The sequence below is a fragment of the Corvus brachyrhynchos genome, unplaced genomic scaffold, assembly GCF_000691975.1.
Source record: "Corvus brachyrhynchos isolate BGI_N302 unplaced genomic scaffold, ASM69197v1 scaffold253, whole genome shotgun sequence".
Lineage (NCBI taxonomy): Eukaryota > Metazoa > Chordata > Aves > Passeriformes > Corvidae > Corvus > Corvus brachyrhynchos.
The window spans coordinates 555,522-576,907 of NW_008237231.1; the positions used below are offsets into that span (position 1 = coordinate 555,522).

Genomic DNA, 21,386 nt, shown 5'->3' on the forward strand with positions numbered 1-21,386 from the left:
CCGTGGCAGTATTATAGCTGCTCAGCATAAAATTTACCTGTGAAAACTGAGATGGAACTCCTATGAGACGGCTGATCAGTGTTGACCACAGCATTGGAATGGTTTTAGTTCCACATCTGGAACACGAAATTTGATAAATGAGCTCTGCCTCGCAATTGCCCTCATTTGTTTCTTTCTTTCCTTCCTTCTTATTTTCCTGTATTTCTAGATAGTTTTCATGACACAAGAGAGAGTAGGTGGTACAAATCATGTACGCCTGCCAACATCTGAAATTCCAATTACTGCATACTCCATTTTTCCTCAGGATTTGCCACACTGAACTGCATGACCATGTGTCTGCCCTAGCTGAGCAACGTGTCAACATGTGTTGTGCCTTTACACATCAGCTCTGCAGCATAAGGTGAGCCCGGTGAACTGGAAAAGTTGGTCTACCTCTAGCAATAAACCTAAAATATCCATACAAAACTTCTCACCTGAGATGCAGAATTGCCATGCACGTGTTTAGTGTGGCCTTTAATCCAGGATTTCCAGGCATTGAGCAGCCCAAAAAAATCTACTGACATGGTTGAAGAGATGTCAAAGAATTCCAGACAGAAAAAAAAGGTACCACAATAGGCATAAACCATCTTCTCTGCCATGGGAAAGCAAGTCTGCAACATACTACCAGATGCAGCCTGCACGTACTTGAGTAATGCAGAGACACAAACTTAAGCTATTTTTTTTTCTTTTTAAGCAATGGGAGAAGAATAATAACTATAGTCTGGGTGGTATCTTGAGCAGCCAACAGCGTCACTGAACTGGTGCATTTCATACTGTGTTATAACAGTGTTCAGAAGAACAAGCTCTGTCAATGACTTCCAGTGAATTAGCTACTTTTGGGACTACTAAAGTCTGGATGGACTTGGCATCTGGAATGTATTTGCCATGTTATTCGTACAAAGCCACTGGGTAACATATTGTGCTTAGGAGATCTTTTGGCTTCAAAAAAAAGACAGTGAAGGAAGAAATAAATATTTTGCAAGCAGCTGTTATGTGTATCAGCAAATTTTAATGAGGGAAAAAAGAACTCAGTAACTTCCCTGTTGTACCACCTTTTTAACCATATACACAAGAATTTCTTGATTTGTCCTAATATTCTGTCTTCTTTGATCACCTCTTCAGTGCCTTAGCTCTGAAATAGAGGCATCCTGGTCACAATCAGGATCAAAATGTTTTTCAGTGAGGTTTCTCTGGAGAACCATTTTTTATGGATATTGTGCTACTAATATGACAAAAATTAATTAAAGTGAGCTATCTACCACAGGATGAGGTCAAAGAAAGTGAGAACTGTCTTGAAGAAAACCTGTATGATTTTTTTTTTTTTAAATCCAGATAATTTCTCCAGTACAGTACACTTCCACAAATAACTGGAAGCAGAAATTAGAACAACTTTTATGAAGGTGCCAGTGTCTATGGCAAAGGCTTCATCAAATATATCCATTATAATGACTCAAGAAACTGCAAAACTGAATAGGCAAAGCAAGAACTTCGGAATTTCCTCAGCTGAACTTCAAAGGCTTTTTGTCACTTTTGCTGATCACTAGTAACTCATAAATGAAATTTTGGATCTATTTATGAATCAGGTACTGTGCAAAGGTCATGCACTGAAATAGCTCATTACTTTTCCCTTTCAAATGCATTAATGGGTAATCAGTAGGATGGAGCCCACCACAAGTAAACTAGAAGCATGAGAAGAGAGTATTTGTTGAATAGAAATGTTTCTGTTAGTATTTAGACAAGGCAAAACTTTGCTTGGTCCTGTGAAGAACAAGAAAACCTGTATTTCAATTATAAACATTTATATGAATACTAGGCTAAAACTAGAGGCATTGAAATAGAAGATGTATAGTATATTGTATATTGCTTTTCTTATAGAGTGTACATTATGTTTCTAATATGATGACAAACGAGTAAAATCTTTTAGGACAAACTAAAAGGACCTTATTGCAACAAACACCATTGTAGCAGGTCACACTATGAAAGCATGATGTCAAGTCACAACACAGTGCAGGCATGCTGTTAAAAGACAGTCTGGGGTACTCTGAGAAGGCTGTTTCATCCTTCTGCTGCCTGTTAACAACTTACCTGCATGAGTTTTGTAAAGTTTTTTCTTCTTGTTTTGAGGCCTTCAGTGGCTTTGAAAAAGGAAGGGTAAAAAAGGCAAACTTTGTCCTCAGTTACACTTTGGAAGAATCATATCACCAAAGCCTACTCAAAAGGAGGCAAAAAGACAAAATTAAGAAGTATCAATAGAAGTGGAACAGAATAAGGTTGGTTGTTTCCTCTAAAAAGGCCCAGGCTATTGGCACTGTTTGCATTTGCTAGAAAATAGAAGTGGCTTATCAGGAGGAGATTCAGGAAAGGCATTCACTGATCTCTCTAAGCCTGCAAAATTTACAAATAGCATCTGCTTTTCCATTTCCCAGCAACGTACAAAGAAAGACCCTTTGCTGTAGGCAGGTCTGTGTAAACAGTTAGACTCAAAATAGTAATTTTAAAACAAGAAGAATAAACTTTAGATTACTTTTTTTTTTCAGAAGCTCATAGGATCAACAGCTATCAAGACATACATTCTGTTATAGGAAGAGCAGTACAAATGTTAAAGCTTTTAAGACCGTATATAGTTCACTGCACACACAATTTTCCCATGGCCTACACATATGGCACATCAAGTTTTTACATAGACTCGTGTTCCCATGGAGGGATTAATACTGAATTCTGCTGTGTTATACTGGTGCTGCAGCCTTGAATAACTTGTTCAATGCCACAGCACAGGCCTGGTTAGTACATACATCATGCATTTCAACTGCTCACAGTCAAAGACATAAATGACAGAACCAAACTTTACTGTTTTGTTTTTTTGTTTTTTTTTTCAAGTAGGTATGTCTTTGGTTAGTAATAAATTCAGTTGGTTTGGGGAATCAATCATAACTGAAATAGCAACTTTCAACCAGAGGACTTACTGGAACTTCCAGATCACTAAGTCTGCCAAACAAATCCCAATACAAAAACTGAAATGCAGCATGTGATAGTTTGTATGGACTCGGCTTCAATTGGCAGGTGTATTCCTTTGCTGAACAGCTAGCTAAGGACAAGTAATCAGACGCAATTTTGCAATTAATCCCTTGATTTCAGTGTGGGAAGATCTTGGCTTATATGCTTTCTGAGCTCTTCTGTTCATGCCATTTGACAGTAAAACTCTAACCTGCCCCATCCCTTCCCAATAGATTGGAGGCTGATGTTTTAAAATAATGTTCAGATTTAGAGAGTACTAAAATTAATCTCTTAACCATTAAGTTGACAGAAAACTCTAGGGACGCTGCCTTACCTCCTCTGCGTATTACTAAAATGGAAATACTGACATTAATTAGATTATCCTTTGTCTGCAAGAAATTTTATACAAATAGGTTCAGTTGGCAAACGTCTCAGTGCTCCAAGCCCTGATAGAGCTCTAGTGTTCTATAATGGCATCCAAGATTATTTTAATGCTAAGCAACCACTGTTGATAGTGCAAGGTTGTAATCTTGTTAGTGCAGAACGCTTGTACAAGTCTCTTCAGAGAAGCTTTATAGGACAATGCGGACACAGCATTACGAACTACACAAAAAGCATTTGCACCCAGGGGATATTCATCCATTTCCAAAGGACTGCACACTTTGAGGTGGTCAATCTTCACATTTTAGGAGGACCAAGTATTTTTATCCAGCATCCAAAACAGAGAAGTTTGAAACAAGACAAGCAGCAATCCTCAGCATTCATAAAGCTAAGATTAAAACTGCACTCTACCAAACAGTTCTGTCCCTGTGGTCTGCTCTCAGTAAATGACACACCAGCAATGGGTGGCTCGTAACTCTTCCTAAAATTCCCACTCCTAGAACTGAGCATCATGAACTCAGGTGAAAATCCATCTTCCTACAATAATCCAAGTTATCTTCACATATGTCTGGTTCTATTATTACAGATGTTTGTGACCACCTTAGATAAGAATTAGCCCTCAGATTTTACTTTGTCAATACCGAAATTAAAGGGAAAAGTTGAAAGATACAACTCTAAGACATCAAAATTAATTGTCCTCTGGCATTACCTTCAGAGGAAATGAAGATGAGCCTGAATGAATCACCAGTTAAATCACCAATTTCAGCTGGTTCCTGAAAAAATTGTTTAAACAAGTATCAGAAATGACTTTCCATTCACACTTCCTTGAATTTCATGACTCCTGATCAGATGGGAGAACCAGAATCACAGTCACAGACAACTGGAAAATCGTTATCATTTCTTCTAGGCTAGAAATTGCATTCAAAGTTTAATTTGTTCTCAAAGGCTTTGGGAAGAGATTGAACTATGACTTGGTAGGCCCAGGCTGTGAATTCCATGACAATAATACTAGCTGGTTTTGCAAAAGTTTCTCCTTATTACAAATTTATCCCACTGAAATATATAAATATAAACCAGTGGATTATTTTTAGTACCATTCAGTTCCTTCTCTAAGGTTGGCCATAGAAGCAGAGCAAACTTGCAAAGAGAATAAGGGGATTATTTGTGGCTATGAAATAATTGGTTGGACTGTCCAGAATGGTGATCTGAAAACGCCTTAATATTTATGTGTTGCATCCGTGAATTGTACAAAAAGAATATACATAGCCTCCTCAAAACACTATGGGATCCTGCAAAGAAGAACTTTAGCAGAATTTTAGTAACCTGGGAAAGGTTAAACTCATATCAAGAAAGAATGCAAAGTCAGTCCTAGCAGTGGAGCCCACCACAGTCAGGAAAAAAAAAAACCAAACCCAAACAAAACAGTTACTATTCTCTTAAAATACTTTGCTGAAAAATACCTGTGTCAATAATCTCTGGGCTCTAAAGAAACTCAAGTTTAAAAACGAAAGGGATGAAAATGGGCTTTTCACTGAAGTAAGGATGAATGCTAAAGGTGCATGATTTGGCTTAGAGTAATCCCAAGGGTAGGTGGTAATATATCCATAATATCTCAAGATAGCTATCAGACAGTGTCCATATATTTTGTATTATTGATCCCTAACTATATTTCTACAAGTTTAAGCAATCATATCATGTTCTATAAAACACAAAGTATGCCATGGAATGTGTACATAATGTGTAGGACGTGATTCAGATAACTGCTGGTGCTGCTTGTCCTGACATTTCTGTTCCACCACTGAACCTTAACACCCTGGAAATAATGGTACAGAGACTGCCAGATAAATGGCACTGATACTAATTGAACCCCAAAATCAAGATTACTCTTGACTTGTTTTACAATAAGGACTTCTGCAAGAACAAAAATTTGCAAAAAGAATTCTAGTTTACAAGATACCCAAAGGACAATGAACATAAATACTTTATAAATGTTTTTCACAGTGATTTGATTCGCTGACATAATTTATTATTTATACCCTACACTTGTCAATGCCTCAGATCTGAAATGCAGAGAGTTTGTAACAGGTGTGCAGAAAAGACACATACTACAGAAAGAATTTCTAAAGGAAGTGGTGAAGGTTATTCCTGAGCTATGCATAGGTCAGCTTGTGAATACATAAGAATTACTTAAGTCATAGTAGAAACTGCATGCAACTACTGCCAGCCCTGTCTTCAGCTGAGACCCAGCCTATGCCTTGCAGAATTTCTCACCTTGACTGAACAGGTTGAGGTTCCCTTTTACAGTGGATTGGTGCTCCTTCAGGGTGAAACACAGTATGGTGGAATTGCTCTGCTGCAGAAAATAAGTAACTGAAGAAGAATGAAGAAGTGGTTTGTTTTGTTTGTTAAATCCAAGCAAGTAGCAATACGAACTTGCAAAATCATGGCACAGAAGAGAATTCTTTAAAATGCAAATGTTTGAGGCAATGGAAAATAATATCCACTTTTTAGTAAAGATATGCTGAGGTTTGGAAATTTGCTTTCACTGTAGCTCTGTTATTAGATTTGGGTTTGGGGAGTTTAGTTTTTGTTTTTCAGTTGAATAAATTCAGCAATAAATTATCTCCCCCTCCCTCCTGCAAAGAAGTTGGAAATGTCAAACCAAAAACTTCTTTTTCAGTATTTAAATAATGGCTTTAACATGACTTTTAGTGCCCAACTTGAGGTACTAAACTTTGAAGGGACTGTGGCCAAACTGATTCATCAGATAATGCAGAAACTGCAAGGTGGATTTAGAAGGTCAGTAAAACAGAATTAAGACTAAACCTTGCCATTCTTCTTCTTTGTGATTCCAATTATTTTTAATGCAATGTTATGGCTAACTTGCTTTCAGTTGAGCATTTTTTGTTGCTTTGTCTCCAGATGTTATGATATTTTGATGTACCTTCACCTCTGTTACTGAATTCACCCTTCTCTGGCAAGCCCATAGTGTCTATTTTTAGCTCCATGAGCTACTAATCCAGTTTCTCTGACAACTGAAATTTGTTGGAAGAAATGACTAGTGTTACGTTGTCTCAGAGCTATGAGCCCATTTGAGAAATCAGCTTCTTAGCTGACCTTTAAAGCAAGTGAGAATAATGTGCCTGCAATTCCACAGGGTTTGGATTTCATTATCACAGCAGTGTGTATGAGAGGGGCTGGCCCTGCTGCACAACTCTGCTTCTCTGTTTTGTTTTCCTGGTAATTATAGAAACTGTTTACTGTACATGGAAAATCTGCAAGTTTTCTCAGCTCTTGAGGACAATACTACTTCTAATCCCTTTTCTCTGGAGAGTAACAGCTCACAGTGTGGAGGACGGCATACTATTGATTCTTCCCAAGAGGAACTTTCCCACGGACCGTCACTGCGGTGAAAATCACCACAGATGTCTAAGGATCAGAATGGCAACTGCAGACAGAACAGAGACAGATGGGAGCAGTGTAGCAGAGTGGCAGCCCTGGTTCTTCCCACTCCTCTCTGGTGCAGAGCATGACACAAATTCCTGTCGGAGAATCTGGGTTCTCCAAGTGCACAACAACACAAGTACAATTTAGGACAGGTCAGATAGAAGCATTAGTAACTATGATCATAGTGAGAGAATGTCCAGCCAGCACTTCACCCTCTGCTCCCCTTTCTTTCCCAAGTGATGGCAGACACCGTTTATACTGTTTCAAGAAAAAAAAATTGGTGAGGAAAAATTATCTTTTCAATGTTTAAAAAAATATATATCCAGTTCTGGGATGGATGGATTTATTAAGAAGCTATTCCAAGAAAGAATAGAGCAGTAAATAACATGATGGTTTTGAGAGATGGCTCTTGGTGGATATAACAGATAATACACCAGTGTTATCTTAGAGAAAAAGTGGGGAATTAGCAATAATCACAGATTGTTAGTTTTAAGTTGAAAGGAATGTTCTTATAACTAGGATAAACCCCCTAGCCAGACTTCCAAAATCTTAAATATTAATAATTTTACTGTCACATCCCTTTGAATCCCTGGCTGAAGCCTGGCCCTTGCCCCAGTGTATTTGTCTCCATAAGTACTTGATGTTCTATTCTTTACATCCTCTAATTCTTAACAGCAGTGGAATTCATCTCACCTACAGCACAGCAGCTAATCTGAACTAGTCCTCCACCTCCACACAGTGGTCACTGGGGAGAAAAGTGAAGAGCATATCTAAGGCAGTGGTTTATCTCATCCCTAAGATTTTCTTCAGGAAAGCTCAATCTTTGAAACACCAGGATGTCTGCACTGACTGTAGAGGGAACCCACCAGACTAGCTCAGACCAGACATAAATTTAAGATACCTAAATACAGATCAGCTGAATTTCACTCATATTTACAGCAATTCCCCAAACCCTTGGTCCTCTAGAGGATCCCAGTGCAATTGCGGACCCCAGTGCAACTTGGGCACAGTGAGACAAAGGAATAATAAGGAATATTCTAGCATCAAAGACATTAATGGCTGCAACTTAGTGAAGTGATAATTTTCCAGCAAGGCAGTATAAATGTCATGTATTAGGATGGTAATTTTGTCTAGAATGGGGTTTTTTTTTAGATTTCAGTAAAAGGCACAATGCTGTCCTGTCAGTAAGCACATTTAACGCTTGGCTCTGGGATGCTCTCTATCTCTTAATAAGCTCTAAACAACTGAGTTAAATCTTAGCCTTACCCAACATGATCTGCATGGCATTTTTGCAGAAGCTGCTGGGTGAAATACTACCTCCTTGGACACTGACTACAGACAACTCTTGGCTGAATGTGCATTTGAAAACTCCATACATAGGTCTGTTTCTGAAGGAATGGTGTGAACTGTGGATTATCTCATAGACTTTGTACCTTTTTATTATGGTGCAACACTATTCCAGGCTTTCTTTCTGTTTAGGTGTTTTTAAACAATATTTACTTACAGAGCAAAGGAGTCTCCATTTTTTTAAGAAGTGCTAACATTTATCCCTATACACTTTTTAAAAGACATTCTAACTACCACCTCCAAATTTCCAGTTGGCAAAGTACCTCACTTGCTCTGTTTCACATCTAGTTTTGCATTCAGTATTGAAACTCAACGAGGAATTCTTAGTCCTACAGAAAAGCCAAATAATACAAAAAAGCAGGACACTTTGCATTTTGCATTTAGACTTTTTAGACTTTCTTTTTCCCCCACAATTCTTCTCTGTAACTAGAGATTCAACTCTTATTTAAAATAAAAAACTCAAAAATCATGCATTTCTCATGCAATTCCACTAAAAGTTTAAGGATTATAGACTCTAAAATTCAACCTTATGCCCTCAGAGTTCATGACATTATGTACAATACTTTCTTGCATTTTTTATGAATAATCTATGCGTCATCCAGCTTCCAAACAGATGAGAGCTAGCATCAACAGCACATCTATGTACAGCTGCCCTCTCCTACACACAGACTTCACTTTCTTCAGATGCTTCTTATTTATATACTTGAAGGACCTACAAGAAGTTTCCAGAGAGGAATGTTTACACACTTACACACTGACAAGCCTATGGGACTTAACTTGGAGGGAGGATTTCTGACCCACATATCCAAAACTTATTTAGGCATTTAAAACCTCAGGATCATTCAGCAAAGATTCAATGTTCAGAAAGAGGCTGTGTTTAAGCAGAGAAAATGGGATTGAGAAGTATACCCCTTAATGCGACTTTAAAAATGCTACCTCCTTAGCAAATGCAAATAATCTGAACTGGGCAACCATGCTTTCAGTGTACAGTTTCAGAATGATTTCAATCAACCAGAAGTGCCATAGAAACTTCTAAAATAAATATACCTGTCAGTACCTCCTTTTTCTTTTCCACATGATCCGTTCCCTCATGCAATGGCTCACATCTAAAAAAATCTCTCCTTGATGGTTATTTATTCCTAAGCTTGTTCTTTTGCAGTAAGCTCAGAAACTGTGATATTGATTTAACAGTATGTTCCAATCTCATTAGGGAAGGAAAAAATAATACCTTAGAGATGTACTGGTAATAAACAAAGCCAAAATGGATTTAACAGTATTTGCCCTCTGGGGGTATTAATCAGTTTTAGCATCTATTTACTGTTGTGTATAAAACAGAGGTCATCCACTCTATACACCTGCCTGGTTAATTATTCCTGTTTATCATTCCTGGGTATATCTTACATCTACTACCTGTACTGCTGTTTTTAGGATGTGAGACTAGTCTTGCTCTGTGGGCAGTCTTTTAAAATACTGTTTACATCCAAGAATCTTTTCTAATTCTGGTCTATAGTTCTGATTTTGCTCTTCCTTATTTAAGTAAGTAGCAACATACACTTTTAGAAAACTAACGAAAAAACACCACCTCATAAGATCAAATTATTCCATTACATGCTCTTCTTCTCTGAGGAAGAGGATGAAAAGACAAATAGTACATGCCAGGGTGTTATTCTGCCATTTAATGTCCTGCTGGAAAGCGATTTGTTAAGGTGATAGGTGTTGTACAGGAGCCTACACAGAAGAGATTAGCATGGCTTTATTTATTGCTTCAAGAGTAGTCATTAGAGAGTATTGCTAAGGAATAATTGCCTAGAAAACAAGTAGCTCAATGTGAGACCTTCTGCTAATGGAAGGCTAATTTTGGGCCTACAAATTCACAAAAGCACAAAAAAATGTGTGTTAATAATAACCTACCAACTATCTCTCTGTTCTTTAGAATCTATATATGTTATTATCATCTTGGGATAAGATTTATGCAGGCATTCTGGCATACAGTTAAGGTGAACGTGGCACAGAGGTTTTGCGTAACTGGGCTAGGGGCTCAAAGCTCAAAACCTTTTCTAAATCACACTCCTAATGGCATCCCAGAGTTGTGATTGGCAGTGCTGGTATTATATGCAAAGGGTTCAGACACTAGGAGAGATTTGCAGAACTGCAATAGTCCATGTTCGTGACAGTCACCATGGCTACGGTGGTAACCCTTTATTTATCCTGGAATATGCTTATCTATCCCTCTGACACTTAGTTTGATTCAATTGATTTTGGCCAATGCAAAATGCTGAAAAGCAGCACAACAGAAGATCTGAGACACAGCACTTGGGCTGAAAAGAATGTAATTCAGTGGGATCAGTCTCACTTATCTTGGCCATCTTAAGAAACAGATGTCTAGTCTAAGTTTGCCATCTGCGGTCACTGAGAAAGTTAAGCACACTCAAGGATTTAGGCAGCCTCACACTCGGTGTAAAGCAGAGGGGACAAGTGCCTGAAGTGCTTACCTGTCGTCCAGTTTTTAGAAGAAACTTGATTGTTGGAATGCCAAAGAGAGCCAGACACTGAAGGCCCTGCTGCAGCCAAGGTAATCAGTGTGTCCCTCTTAATTCATGTTAATTCCACTCCCTCCTTGCTAGCCAGGGTAGACACTTGTTTCTCTGAAATCCTCTCTTCTCTTTTTATCTGAATTAAAATGTCTGAATTAAAAGGCCTCACTCTGCCTTTGGAAACTAAAATCCCTGGAGCAAACAGCTGGTTTAACATCTGCCTCCACTGATCCTTTTGTTAAGGCTGCCAGCAAAGTTGCCACTTTGCATCACATGTTGTTTTGGGCTCTCTCATGTGAACCCCAGTCCAGAGGGAAGCAGACTGAGATGCCTCATGCTGTTTTTAGAGGCCATTTTGTTACTATAGTGACACAGTGATACTGACCCGGACCACAGATAACTGGAGGTCAACCTAAGCCACAAGAACAAGTTAGCATCTGCAGAGGTGAATGATCTGTTGCCTGTGACTGAATTGTTGCATTCCTCAGTTTCACTGTTCCTCTTGCTTTCATGCATGATTAACAGCCAAGCCACAAAAGATCAATCATGTATATGAGGTTAAACACTTCACAGATTTTTGTTGTAAGCCTGCTCATGCACTGCAAATTAATAACATTGTTAAGGAGTAAATCCTATCTGCACAGATAAATTTGGTGCTTGTGGAAGCTAAAAACATGCCATGGGCTGTTAATGCACTGACTTCACCCAAATACATCAGTGGTAACTTGCACTGAGGTTTTTTCCCTCTATAAGGATGTGAGGGCCTGCTGTGTCACTGTAGCAGTTTTGTCTTTGCTGCAAGAAGAGTAAGATCAGCCCTTTAATCCCAGTTATTCTTTAGATACAAGCAGCTGTGTCAACAATATATGCTAATAAGAACAACAATAGGAATTATCTATGTCACATGTGGTAAGGGAAGGAAAGTGGAGTGTTTTGGAGAGCAGAACCCTGACCAAGAGCAGGACATACCATGCAAGATGATGGAATTATTAACAGTAGCAGAAGCCAATCAACTCCTACTTGTTGAGTCTACTGAGCACGCAGCATCTTCAATTCATCCACAGCCTCTCCTGTCACTGGCACCCCCAATCCTGTACAGCATGATGAATAATGCATTACCTTGAGGGAAAGGAACCAACTGTCTCTGAGTTTGACAAGCTCTTTTAAGCTTCTTGTTTTGTTGCTAATTTAAGCACATTGCTATTTCCAATACTACACATGCACAATTTTGCAAAAGATCACCAGAATTCAGAAATGAAGCCAGAAGATCTAAGACTGCATTAGGACAGGGAACTAGCTCTCCTCAGTGAGCTCTGAGCACTCAGCAGAGGTGAGGGAGTGGCCTGAGACTTGAAGAGGAAAACTCAGAATATGTCCTAAATTGACAGTGCTGCTGCTGGATCACAGACTCCTTGACAGGACGGTCTGCATGAAGCACGCACGTGTGACAGCTTGTGGCAGCTGAAGAATCAGAAAGCTGTCCAGCAATTCAACTTGCCCCAACAACCAATGCAGGTTTCAAATTCATTTGCAATCCAACACAGCAGTTTTGAGTGCTATTTTTTTTCATTCATTTTTAAATAGCCTGAGAGAAGGATCTATTCAGAGCAAGTAATATACAATGTGAAATTGGTTATCAGAGTTTACGTTTTAGTGCAGTGCTGATACTCTTAAATGCATGCAGCATGTAGTGGTTTTGCACTGCTTGCTTTATACAGGAAAAAATGGAAGAGGGATGTCCAATATGCCTGATCCTGCTGTCGGGCTTGGTAGGGAACACTGTAAGCACAGGAGGAGATAGCAGTGTGAAATGGCATGTGCACACACATGAACTGCCATGGACTGTTACTGACTCAATCACTAGGATTTCTTCAAAACAGGCAATTCCCATACAAGATTTCCAAGGTTTTAAGAGCTTTGGTTTTCTGTTTGCAGAGGCATGTTTCCAGGCTTCAAAACAGACTCGAATCTGAAACTGTATGTGGGAATGAACAGAGAAGCTAAAACCACAATCACAGTTAATGACTATTGGCTCTCTGGAATTAAAAATGAAATATCCTTTGGGATCCTGCAAGAAAACCACATTTTGAGAGTCCTGGCTCAGCAGCAATTCTCCCATGCAGAGGCTTTTGTCTTTGAATGGCAAATTTTACCAGAGGGATGCAGAACAAAATTTATCCACCACCCTAGCACTGCATCACTATTTCCTTTTGCTCTGAGTTCATGACCTTATGCACTGCATCACAGAAAAGCCTGCGTGATGGGGAGCTTCAAGTAGACGGAAAAATCTGACACAAGATCTGTAAAATGTGTTGTGGGGAAATGACTCTCTTTACTTTGGCCTCGTGATTTTTGTACAAGAAACAGACTACAAAGAGGAGAATGAACCCAGCTAGGGAGGTCCTCACATTACCTCCCCTTTGCCTTGTACAGGCAGTAAGAAATAGATCTCCTCCCTCTCTCTTCAGAGAGGGTGGATTTGTTCCGCACAGAAGCTCAAGACAGAAGATGTGGCTACTGGCAGCGGTGTAAAGAAACATAAGCATGTAAATTCTTGCCCAGAGGAACAAAAGATCATCTGTTTTATAGGAAGGAAAATGCTGAAAAAAAATTCCAACTAGAGTATCGGATTTCTGCAACCATTTCAGCACCTCTAACCTCTCCACCTCATCATCTCAAGGTATAAAATTCTGAGAACCTTATTTATGAAGACAATGCCAGGAAAATGAGAACCTTTTCCCTATCACTAAAATAAGTGTTGTTGAAGAAATGTTGAGTCTGAATACCACCTAATTGACATGACAACATCAATCTTTATAATAAGTTTCATTTAACTTTGTAAAGGTGTCCAATGAAATAACCTTGCAACCTAATATGAAAGGCAGCAGATGCAACTACTAATTTAGAAAGTGCTGAGAATTTGTTTTACACTTTCCTCACGTTGACATAGAAAAATGTCCCCAGAGAGCCCACACTTAGTTTCATTAACTTCCCTCATCATAACACAACACAATACTTAGCATCTGTGCTGTAGTTCTAGATATGCTACCTTTACATAAGCTTATTAAAAACAAAGACTGTATATTTTATACAGTCGGTCTACTCTAATTTGGGGCTAGATGATTTATTTGCAAACACTATCAATGTATTCATGGTGATACTGATACCAGTTTTCAGTTTTCACACTGATCTCTCTGATTTTAAATTTCCTTATACAACAAACAGTCTCTGAAAGGATGAGGATGGTGATACAAACTGCTTTTGACTGTTTCTCCAATTTGCTAGTAGAACTAGCATTTACTCATCATTTGCTATGAAAATGTTTTCATTGATCAAGATGAGGTGCAGAATTAACCCAGACATTTCTTACTGGCAACTGTAAGAGACAAGTGTATGAACTACAAGCTTTTGGTCTAAACCTCTACATTTGTACTCTTCACATAGGACTGTGGGAGGTGAGAAGAGAAGAAGGGCTTGGCCAGAAAAGCTGGTACTTTGACCTACTGAACAATGAAGATGTGCCAGAGAAGTCAGACTGAAATCTAAATCCACTAATGGCTATTTGCAAAAATTTCACTCTAGGGAACCAAGTAATGACATCAGAACTATGGATTTATTAGCTGCAAAGTGTCATTCCTCTTTCAGTGGTGAAACATGAACTTTGATCCATTTATGATTCTTATACATCTCACTGGTGTTCCCAGGGTAAAAAATGCATGCTACATCCTGTGTATGTGCAAACTAATGGCTATAGGCTAAAACTTGTCATCCTGTGCAGGAAATTCTCAGATCTGTAGTTTGGATAGAAATTCTGCAACCTCAAGCTTGGACAGTTTTTGAAAGTAATTTTTCAGATAGGCCATAGAACTCCATATGCTGTTTATCAAGGTAGATAAAAGAGTAACTCCTCTAATCCCAAGAATGCTCTAATACCAATAAAAGAAATCTTTAACATCAGTATTCTACCAGAAAGTGAGGGAATTTGCATTAAAATAGGTTTCTGGGCTAATTCCCATGCATCTACCCTCCTCAGGCAAGGAAAAAATCACCTCTGCATAGTAAATTCAGATGTCCTCTGTATGCTGAAGTCTGTAAAGGGTCAAGACGGTCCTTTCCCATCCAGAAAGGCTTCAAGGAAAGGAAGCCTGAAACATATTCAGCACAAGCTAGCAGTGCCATGCTGACTTAATCTCATACTCACAGGGGCTACTGGTCAAAGGGGAGGAATACAGAACTGTCATTCCCTTCACAGAAAGATCCAACTGGATAATCTCGAAATGTGGTGAAAATTACTTACTTATTTTCAAGAGGTGCCTCATGTTATGACTACTAAATCCATAAGCAAACTCATTTCTGTTCTGGATTAGAGAAATGCAGAGTTTCTCATGCCTCCTAGTTGCTGCTGAGTGTTATCTTTGATTAAAGTGATTAGAAGCCCATGTACAGCTAAGCCACTTCGCAATCACGGCACAGATTTAAACTAAAAATCTACAAGCTCAGAACAACATCACCCACTCCAGTATGATCCAAAGGCAGCACACCCGCACAGGGAAACTGACCACCATTACTTTTGAAAAGGAAAACCTGAGAAGTAAACAATGCCTGAAAATGTGCCAGATATACATCTTGCTTGAAGTGGATTAATTGAAGGCAGTAATACTATATTAATTTTCAACAGCAAAGAATTGGCCTTTTTTTTTTTAATCGTCTTTGACCAACAAAAATCTTGAACTGCCATTTGCATTAAACCTGGAAAAGTACTGCCTTCCCCTTTTTGGTGTTTTTTTTGATCTTCACTAGATGAAGCAGGGGACCTTCAGCCAATCCAACAATAGAGGAAGTTTCCAAATGACCAGTTGTTATTAACAGAATGGATTTTCAATAATCAGTCTGGACTAGGAGCACAAGTCCTATTAAAAGATGTGGAAAACCAGCATCCAGAGAGCTTCCAGTGTCTGCTGGAATTCCTCAGAATAAGGTTTCACAAGACCAAATTTTTAGAAAAGTTCAGGCTTCTACCAAAAATCAGTTTGGCTGATAATTTAGAGGGGAAACAAGTCCCGCTGAAGAGAACTTTTTTTTGTCCACACATTGATCTTCCGCACTTTGTTTGCATTGTCCTGGAAGGACTGGACATACAACACTGTAGGACAAATACTGAACATTATTTTATATAAGAAGACAGTGCTCATCTAAAGCTTTAGCATAAAAATCAGATAAAGTTATTTACCAAAGTGGGGTTTTTATTCTGTAAATATTGATAATTTTGTTGCCAAAAAAGTCAAGAAATGCCTTCTTCCCACTTGTATAACAATAAGGTTTGATAGGCAGAATGTATGAAATATACAGTAACTTCTTCTGAAAAGCTATCTAAGCTCACTCAGCTTACAGTATGTGGAATGTAATTATCCAGAAAGTGAAGTATGTATAAAAATAGGTAAAATTCCTACAATATTTGTATTGACTCATAATTCCTCCTGCCAGGAAGGTTACAATAGCTCTACAGTATATGTATGAAATGCTTGTTCATAAAGTTAAAAAACATCATTACCTTACTGAAGAACACATTAAATGTAGGAATGCATAATCAGAACTGACTCTCAATTCTGCTTAGCTGGTGCAAATCTACAGAGAACCATCATCCTTTCTGCACAAAACAAGACCAACCTCTAATCTGAGAGTTGGGGTTTTGTTTTCTTGTTTTGTTTGCCATAGAGGGGCCAGACTGAAGTTTATGAAAGAAATTCCTCTGGAAGTGGAAGTACATTGTTTAATATTTTTTCCCTATCTCCACTTTGTTTACTGACAGCAGTTACCCACCTTTTAAAATGATTATTGCCTGACATTACATGGAGCTTTTTACTGCCTGTTCAGAAGAAGGCAGTGAAATACAAAGAACCTCCAACTCCCCTGTCATGACCCAGTTCTGGGCTTGTGCTTTTTTGACGAGTCTTTGATCTGCAGCAGGCCTCATAGGCTAGTCTCCCGGAGGAACATGGTGCCAATGTTGTAAGACACCTTTCTCACTCTGGCAGATGTGATGGAGGGTTTTGGTGGCTTCTGACCACTTCTGACCTCCAGGAAGTAACAGATCCCAGGAATTTCCTTTGGAAAGTTTTCTGGAAGCTCTTCACGGGAACGAGGGATAAAAATAAAATTTTCTTCCTTTTTCAAAAGCCTAGAGAAAAACAAAACAGAGGGATATAAAACACTGTAAAACACATTCCAGAAATGTCTCTTTGGAAGAGGTGGATCCTATGTGCAACCAAGTAAAAAATGAGTTAACACTAAATGAGTAACATGTAAAGAAATTCTAAGTCAGGATCCTCAGCTGATATATAGGAACTTATCATCATTAACTTCAAGGAGCTCTGTTGACGGAGATCAGCTGAAGGAATGGCTCAAAAAAATATTCTCTGAAAATTAGTGTCAGCATTCAGAAAGTAATGTACCAGAAGGAGAACCAAATCCGTAACGGTCATTGTCCAGAACAAATCATTTGGCTTAATTAGAACACTTCAGCCTGGTCAGTTGGGCAAAAATTAACATTTCAGAGTGACGGCTACCAGCAGGTTTCCCACTGGAAGGCAGCAGTGCTTGGGAGCTCTCACAGATAAAAGCAGGGAGGTCAGTTTGTGCCCTTCTCACACTCCGTAGTCATGTATTTCATAAATTGGGTTCAAATACAGCAAATCCAGCTTCAACACCAGAAGCAAGTCTGACACTATTCATCAAAGTACCCATAGGTTTAATCTAGGCTATTTGGTTGGGTCAAAAAGGGATCCAGGTTCCCTGGAGCCATGAAGCCACCTCCTGGCATGCCTGCTCAGGTGGTACAACACCACAGCCCGGACTATACTGCCTTCTGCCATTTGCCACCTTAGCCATGATGCAGAAATCTCTGCCTGGTTAGACCTGAACATTTAGGGCATCTTTATCAAGTATCATCCCTAGAACTAGCTGAACGTGTAAAATAAAGGAAATAACTCTATACATTTTCGTTTCCAATTACTTATGTAAATTAAGTTAGTGGTATTCAATCCCTTGCAGCATTGAAAAGAGCAGTTTTGAGACAGTGGTAAATTCTGAGCACAGTTGGATATACAAAAGCATTCTTCCTCTTTTCCCTCCAACGATATTTATTCTTTCTATCAATCAGTTTGAAGTTCAAAAACATAATTGGGAAGAACTTTATAAGTTTCAGTGTAGTTTTGTAATAGGTAGTTTATTTAATGTCTGTAAAGTTGATTTCTGGAAAGTAAATGAATGAATGAATCCCGTTGCCAGGAGAATTTTGCAGGATTATCAGTATATGCAATGGCACTTCCTTCACTGAGTACTTTTCATGGGTTTTGCATGAGACAATCTGTGTGAGCTCATTGAAATATAAAGGCATTTTCTTTCCAGCTTTTAAATAACCACTTAGTTATAAATCAAACAAAGTTTTACCTTTGAACTTCTGTGGAGATCTTTAGTGTGTACTTAAAAGTCCAGATTGTCAATTTTATGATCAAAATACTGCAATCTTTTCTAAATTGCATGAGTGTTTGTGGAGGCCTCTACAGAGAAGCTTCTCTCTTTTTATCTCTGCAATGTTTGCAGTAAATATTTTGTATTTCCAAACTACAGCCTTAATATACTGAAATAACTCTTCACAGCTTCCCAAACCAGATTTCTGCACATTAACAGCTGAAATCTTAGAACTTTCTGAGCTATATCTATAAGCTTTCACTGTAGCTACTCTTCCCCACACTGACTATTCACTATGGAGCATCCAGCCTTCCTAAAAATCAGTGATTTCCTTATCAGAGTCTAACATCATGTAATTTTAATGACAGTTACACAAATCCAAAACTGTAAAATATATCATATCTATATTCTTTTATTCAGGTCAGGGCTGGCATTAAGATTAGTTGATATTTTACACTATTTCCTCATAGAAAAGAAGTGCAAGACATTAATTACCCATCTTATTTTCACTTGTTTTGTGAATTGCAACTTGGTTACAATGAAATGCTCCAGGGCTGATAGACAATTACTCTTTTGAAGATTCCTCCACTGCTGTGGCTTGTGATAGACTCCACATCCCTGTATCAGATGCATGGCTTTAATTGTAAATATTAGAATCAGAAATTGTCCAGCTGACCTTCATTGGGATAATATTTCAGCTCTCAAGCAAGCATGGCAGGAAACCTTTGTTACCAAATGCTAATAGAAGTTACTTATAATTATGTTCTATCCTACTTACTTTACACTTTCAAGGGGAAAAAAAAGAAATTTCTGGCTCATAGAATAATACTATTAGAAAGATTTTAATCATGATGAAAATGGCCTCTTGTTAGCTTTCTCCTAAAGAACAGGTTTTTCAAATTCCTTAAATAATATGTTGGTCCTGACACTTGGCTTCCCAGACTGAGAATGAGTTCATAGTTCAGAAATTGCCTCTGATTTCTTATATCTTTGTGTATATACTAAAGAAACAAGTTATCTGCATATTCTCAGTGCATATGGGTGAGGACATTTTTCTGCAGAAATCTTCCCCTCTGATTTTAGGCCACTTGTGATATCAAAAAGAAAACAACAGCAATTGGTGGCCATGGCCATTTCTAAGTTTCTTGAATTCCTTTTCATGGGTACAAAGAACCTCAGAAGATGCTTGAGCCAAGCAGGTGAATGAATATTGCACGTCCCCAGGGATATGCACTGAGCCACCCTGTGGTGGGCTGACCTTGGTTGAACACCAGGTGCCCACCAAGCCATTCTATCCCATGCAATCCATTTTTTGCAATCCCCTCTGGCTCTGGAGAAGATCCAGTGTAAAACCTTCTGCTCTGGAACACTTCCTGGGTGGTGGCCCTCAGTTCTGGTTGGCAGCCTCACCTCGTGGACCATTCTCAGAGCACTCCTTTGTGAACAAGTCAGACCACCCGTTGAGAAAGCCTGAAAGAACAATCTACCCAGAGAGCACAATCTTATCCTTTACCTTCAGCAAATTATGTTAAATTCCTGCTTAAACTGTATAAAAAATGTCCCCAGATTGTCCCATATTCAGAGAGCTCAAGCTGAAGTTACACAACCTCCGCAGTTCAGGAATATGCATGTAACAACTAGTCTGAAAATATCCCAAAGCATTTATCTTAGCTGTATTTTCTGAATCACTTCTGTGAATTTCCCTTCAGGGCACTATTGCAAAGGGTATTTTTATACTAGGTTTTTCACAGGTTCTAAATTCTGGGTTCCATTCAAGTGGTTCAATGCACAATTTACAATTGTGAGCTCAAATTGTGAGGGTCAGGTACTCAGGCATTCCTATAAATTGTCTGGAATTAGGTCTGCCCTCAGCTTATCTTCTTTGTTGATGTTTCAGGGGAAGAAGGATTTCTTAAACGCTGTTTGCAGTTGATTAACTTTGACACCTTTTCCTCCTAACCTGAAATCTTCCAATGCTTTTTAAAGCCTTGTTCTGTCACTACCTTGGTGAAAATGCTCTTGCTTTCAGACAAAAAGAGAGGGGATCTAAGAATTATCCTATTCTCTTTTTTTCTTTTCAGTTCCTTCATTTAAGAAAAAAACTCAGGAGGTCTGCGTGTGAATGAAAATTGAGATCATACTTAGTGGGAACCTTGAAGATGCTTTTAAGAGCTGTAGCTCTTTCTTCACATAGATGAAATGATAGAGTACTTATATTTCAAACTATCTTGGCAAGAAACAGTCACATCTTCATCAGAGTTTCTATATTCAGAAAACCACAGAATCATAGAATATGCTGAGTTGGAAGGGACCCATCCTGATCATAGAGTCCAACTCCTGGCCCTGCACAGGACACCCACAAGAGTCACACCATCTGCCTGAAAGTGTTGTCCAAACACTTCTTGAGCTCTGTGTTGGGACCACTTTCCTGAGGAGCCTGTTCCAGTGCCCAACCACCCTCTGGGTGAAGAACCTTTTCCTGATATCCAATCTAAACCCCCCGACTCAGCTTCATGACTTTTTCTTGACTCCTGTCATAGGTCACACGACTGAAGAGATCAGTGCCTGCCCCTCCTCTTCCCCTCATGAGAAAGACTGCAGTGAGGTCTCCCCTCAGTCTCCTCCAGGCTGAACAAACTAAGTGACCTCAGCCACTTCTCATACAGCTTCCCCTCCAGACCCTTCACCCTCCTTTGGACACTCTCCAATAGTTTAATGTCTGTCTTATATTGTGGCACCCAAAACTGCCCCCAGCACTCGAGGTGAGGCCGCCCCAGTGCAGAGCAGAGTGGGACAATCCCCTCCCTTGCCCGGCTGGTGATGCTGTGCCTGGTGCCCCCAGGACAGGGTTGGCCCTCCTGGCTGCCAGGGCACTGCTGACTCGTGTACAACTTGCCACTGACCAGGACCCCCAAGTTCCTTTCCACAGTGCTTCTCTCCAGCCTCTTGTTCCTCAGTCTATATACACAAGCAGGGTTGTCCAGTGCCAGATGCAGAATCTGGCATTTGCCGTTACTAAACTTCATATGGTTCATATGGCCCAGCCCTCAAATTTGAACTAAGAAATGGTGATTGCTCATCTCTCCAGTTTGAACTAACAGAGACTTGCTCTTACAGAATTATTTGTTGCAATGCCCCCTATAATGAGTGCATGTTTCCTATGATGATTCTTAC

General features: G+C 39.1%; 1 protein-coding gene across 1 annotated transcript in view; it reads right to left on the minus strand.

The window, feature by feature from the left end:
- Positions 1-509: 509 nt before the first annotated feature.
- The window catches only part of GUCY1A2 (guanylate cyclase 1 soluble subunit alpha 2), a 144,948-nt gene continuing 124,071 nt past the window's right edge, over positions 510-21,386 (minus strand). The window contains exon 8 of the mRNA XM_017729497.1: positions 510-16,920. Within this exon, the coding sequence (XP_017584986.1) occupies positions 16,713-16,920 (208 nt within the window). The 3' untranslated portion in view covers positions 510-16,712. The remainder of the gene's footprint in view (positions 16,921-21,386) is intronic.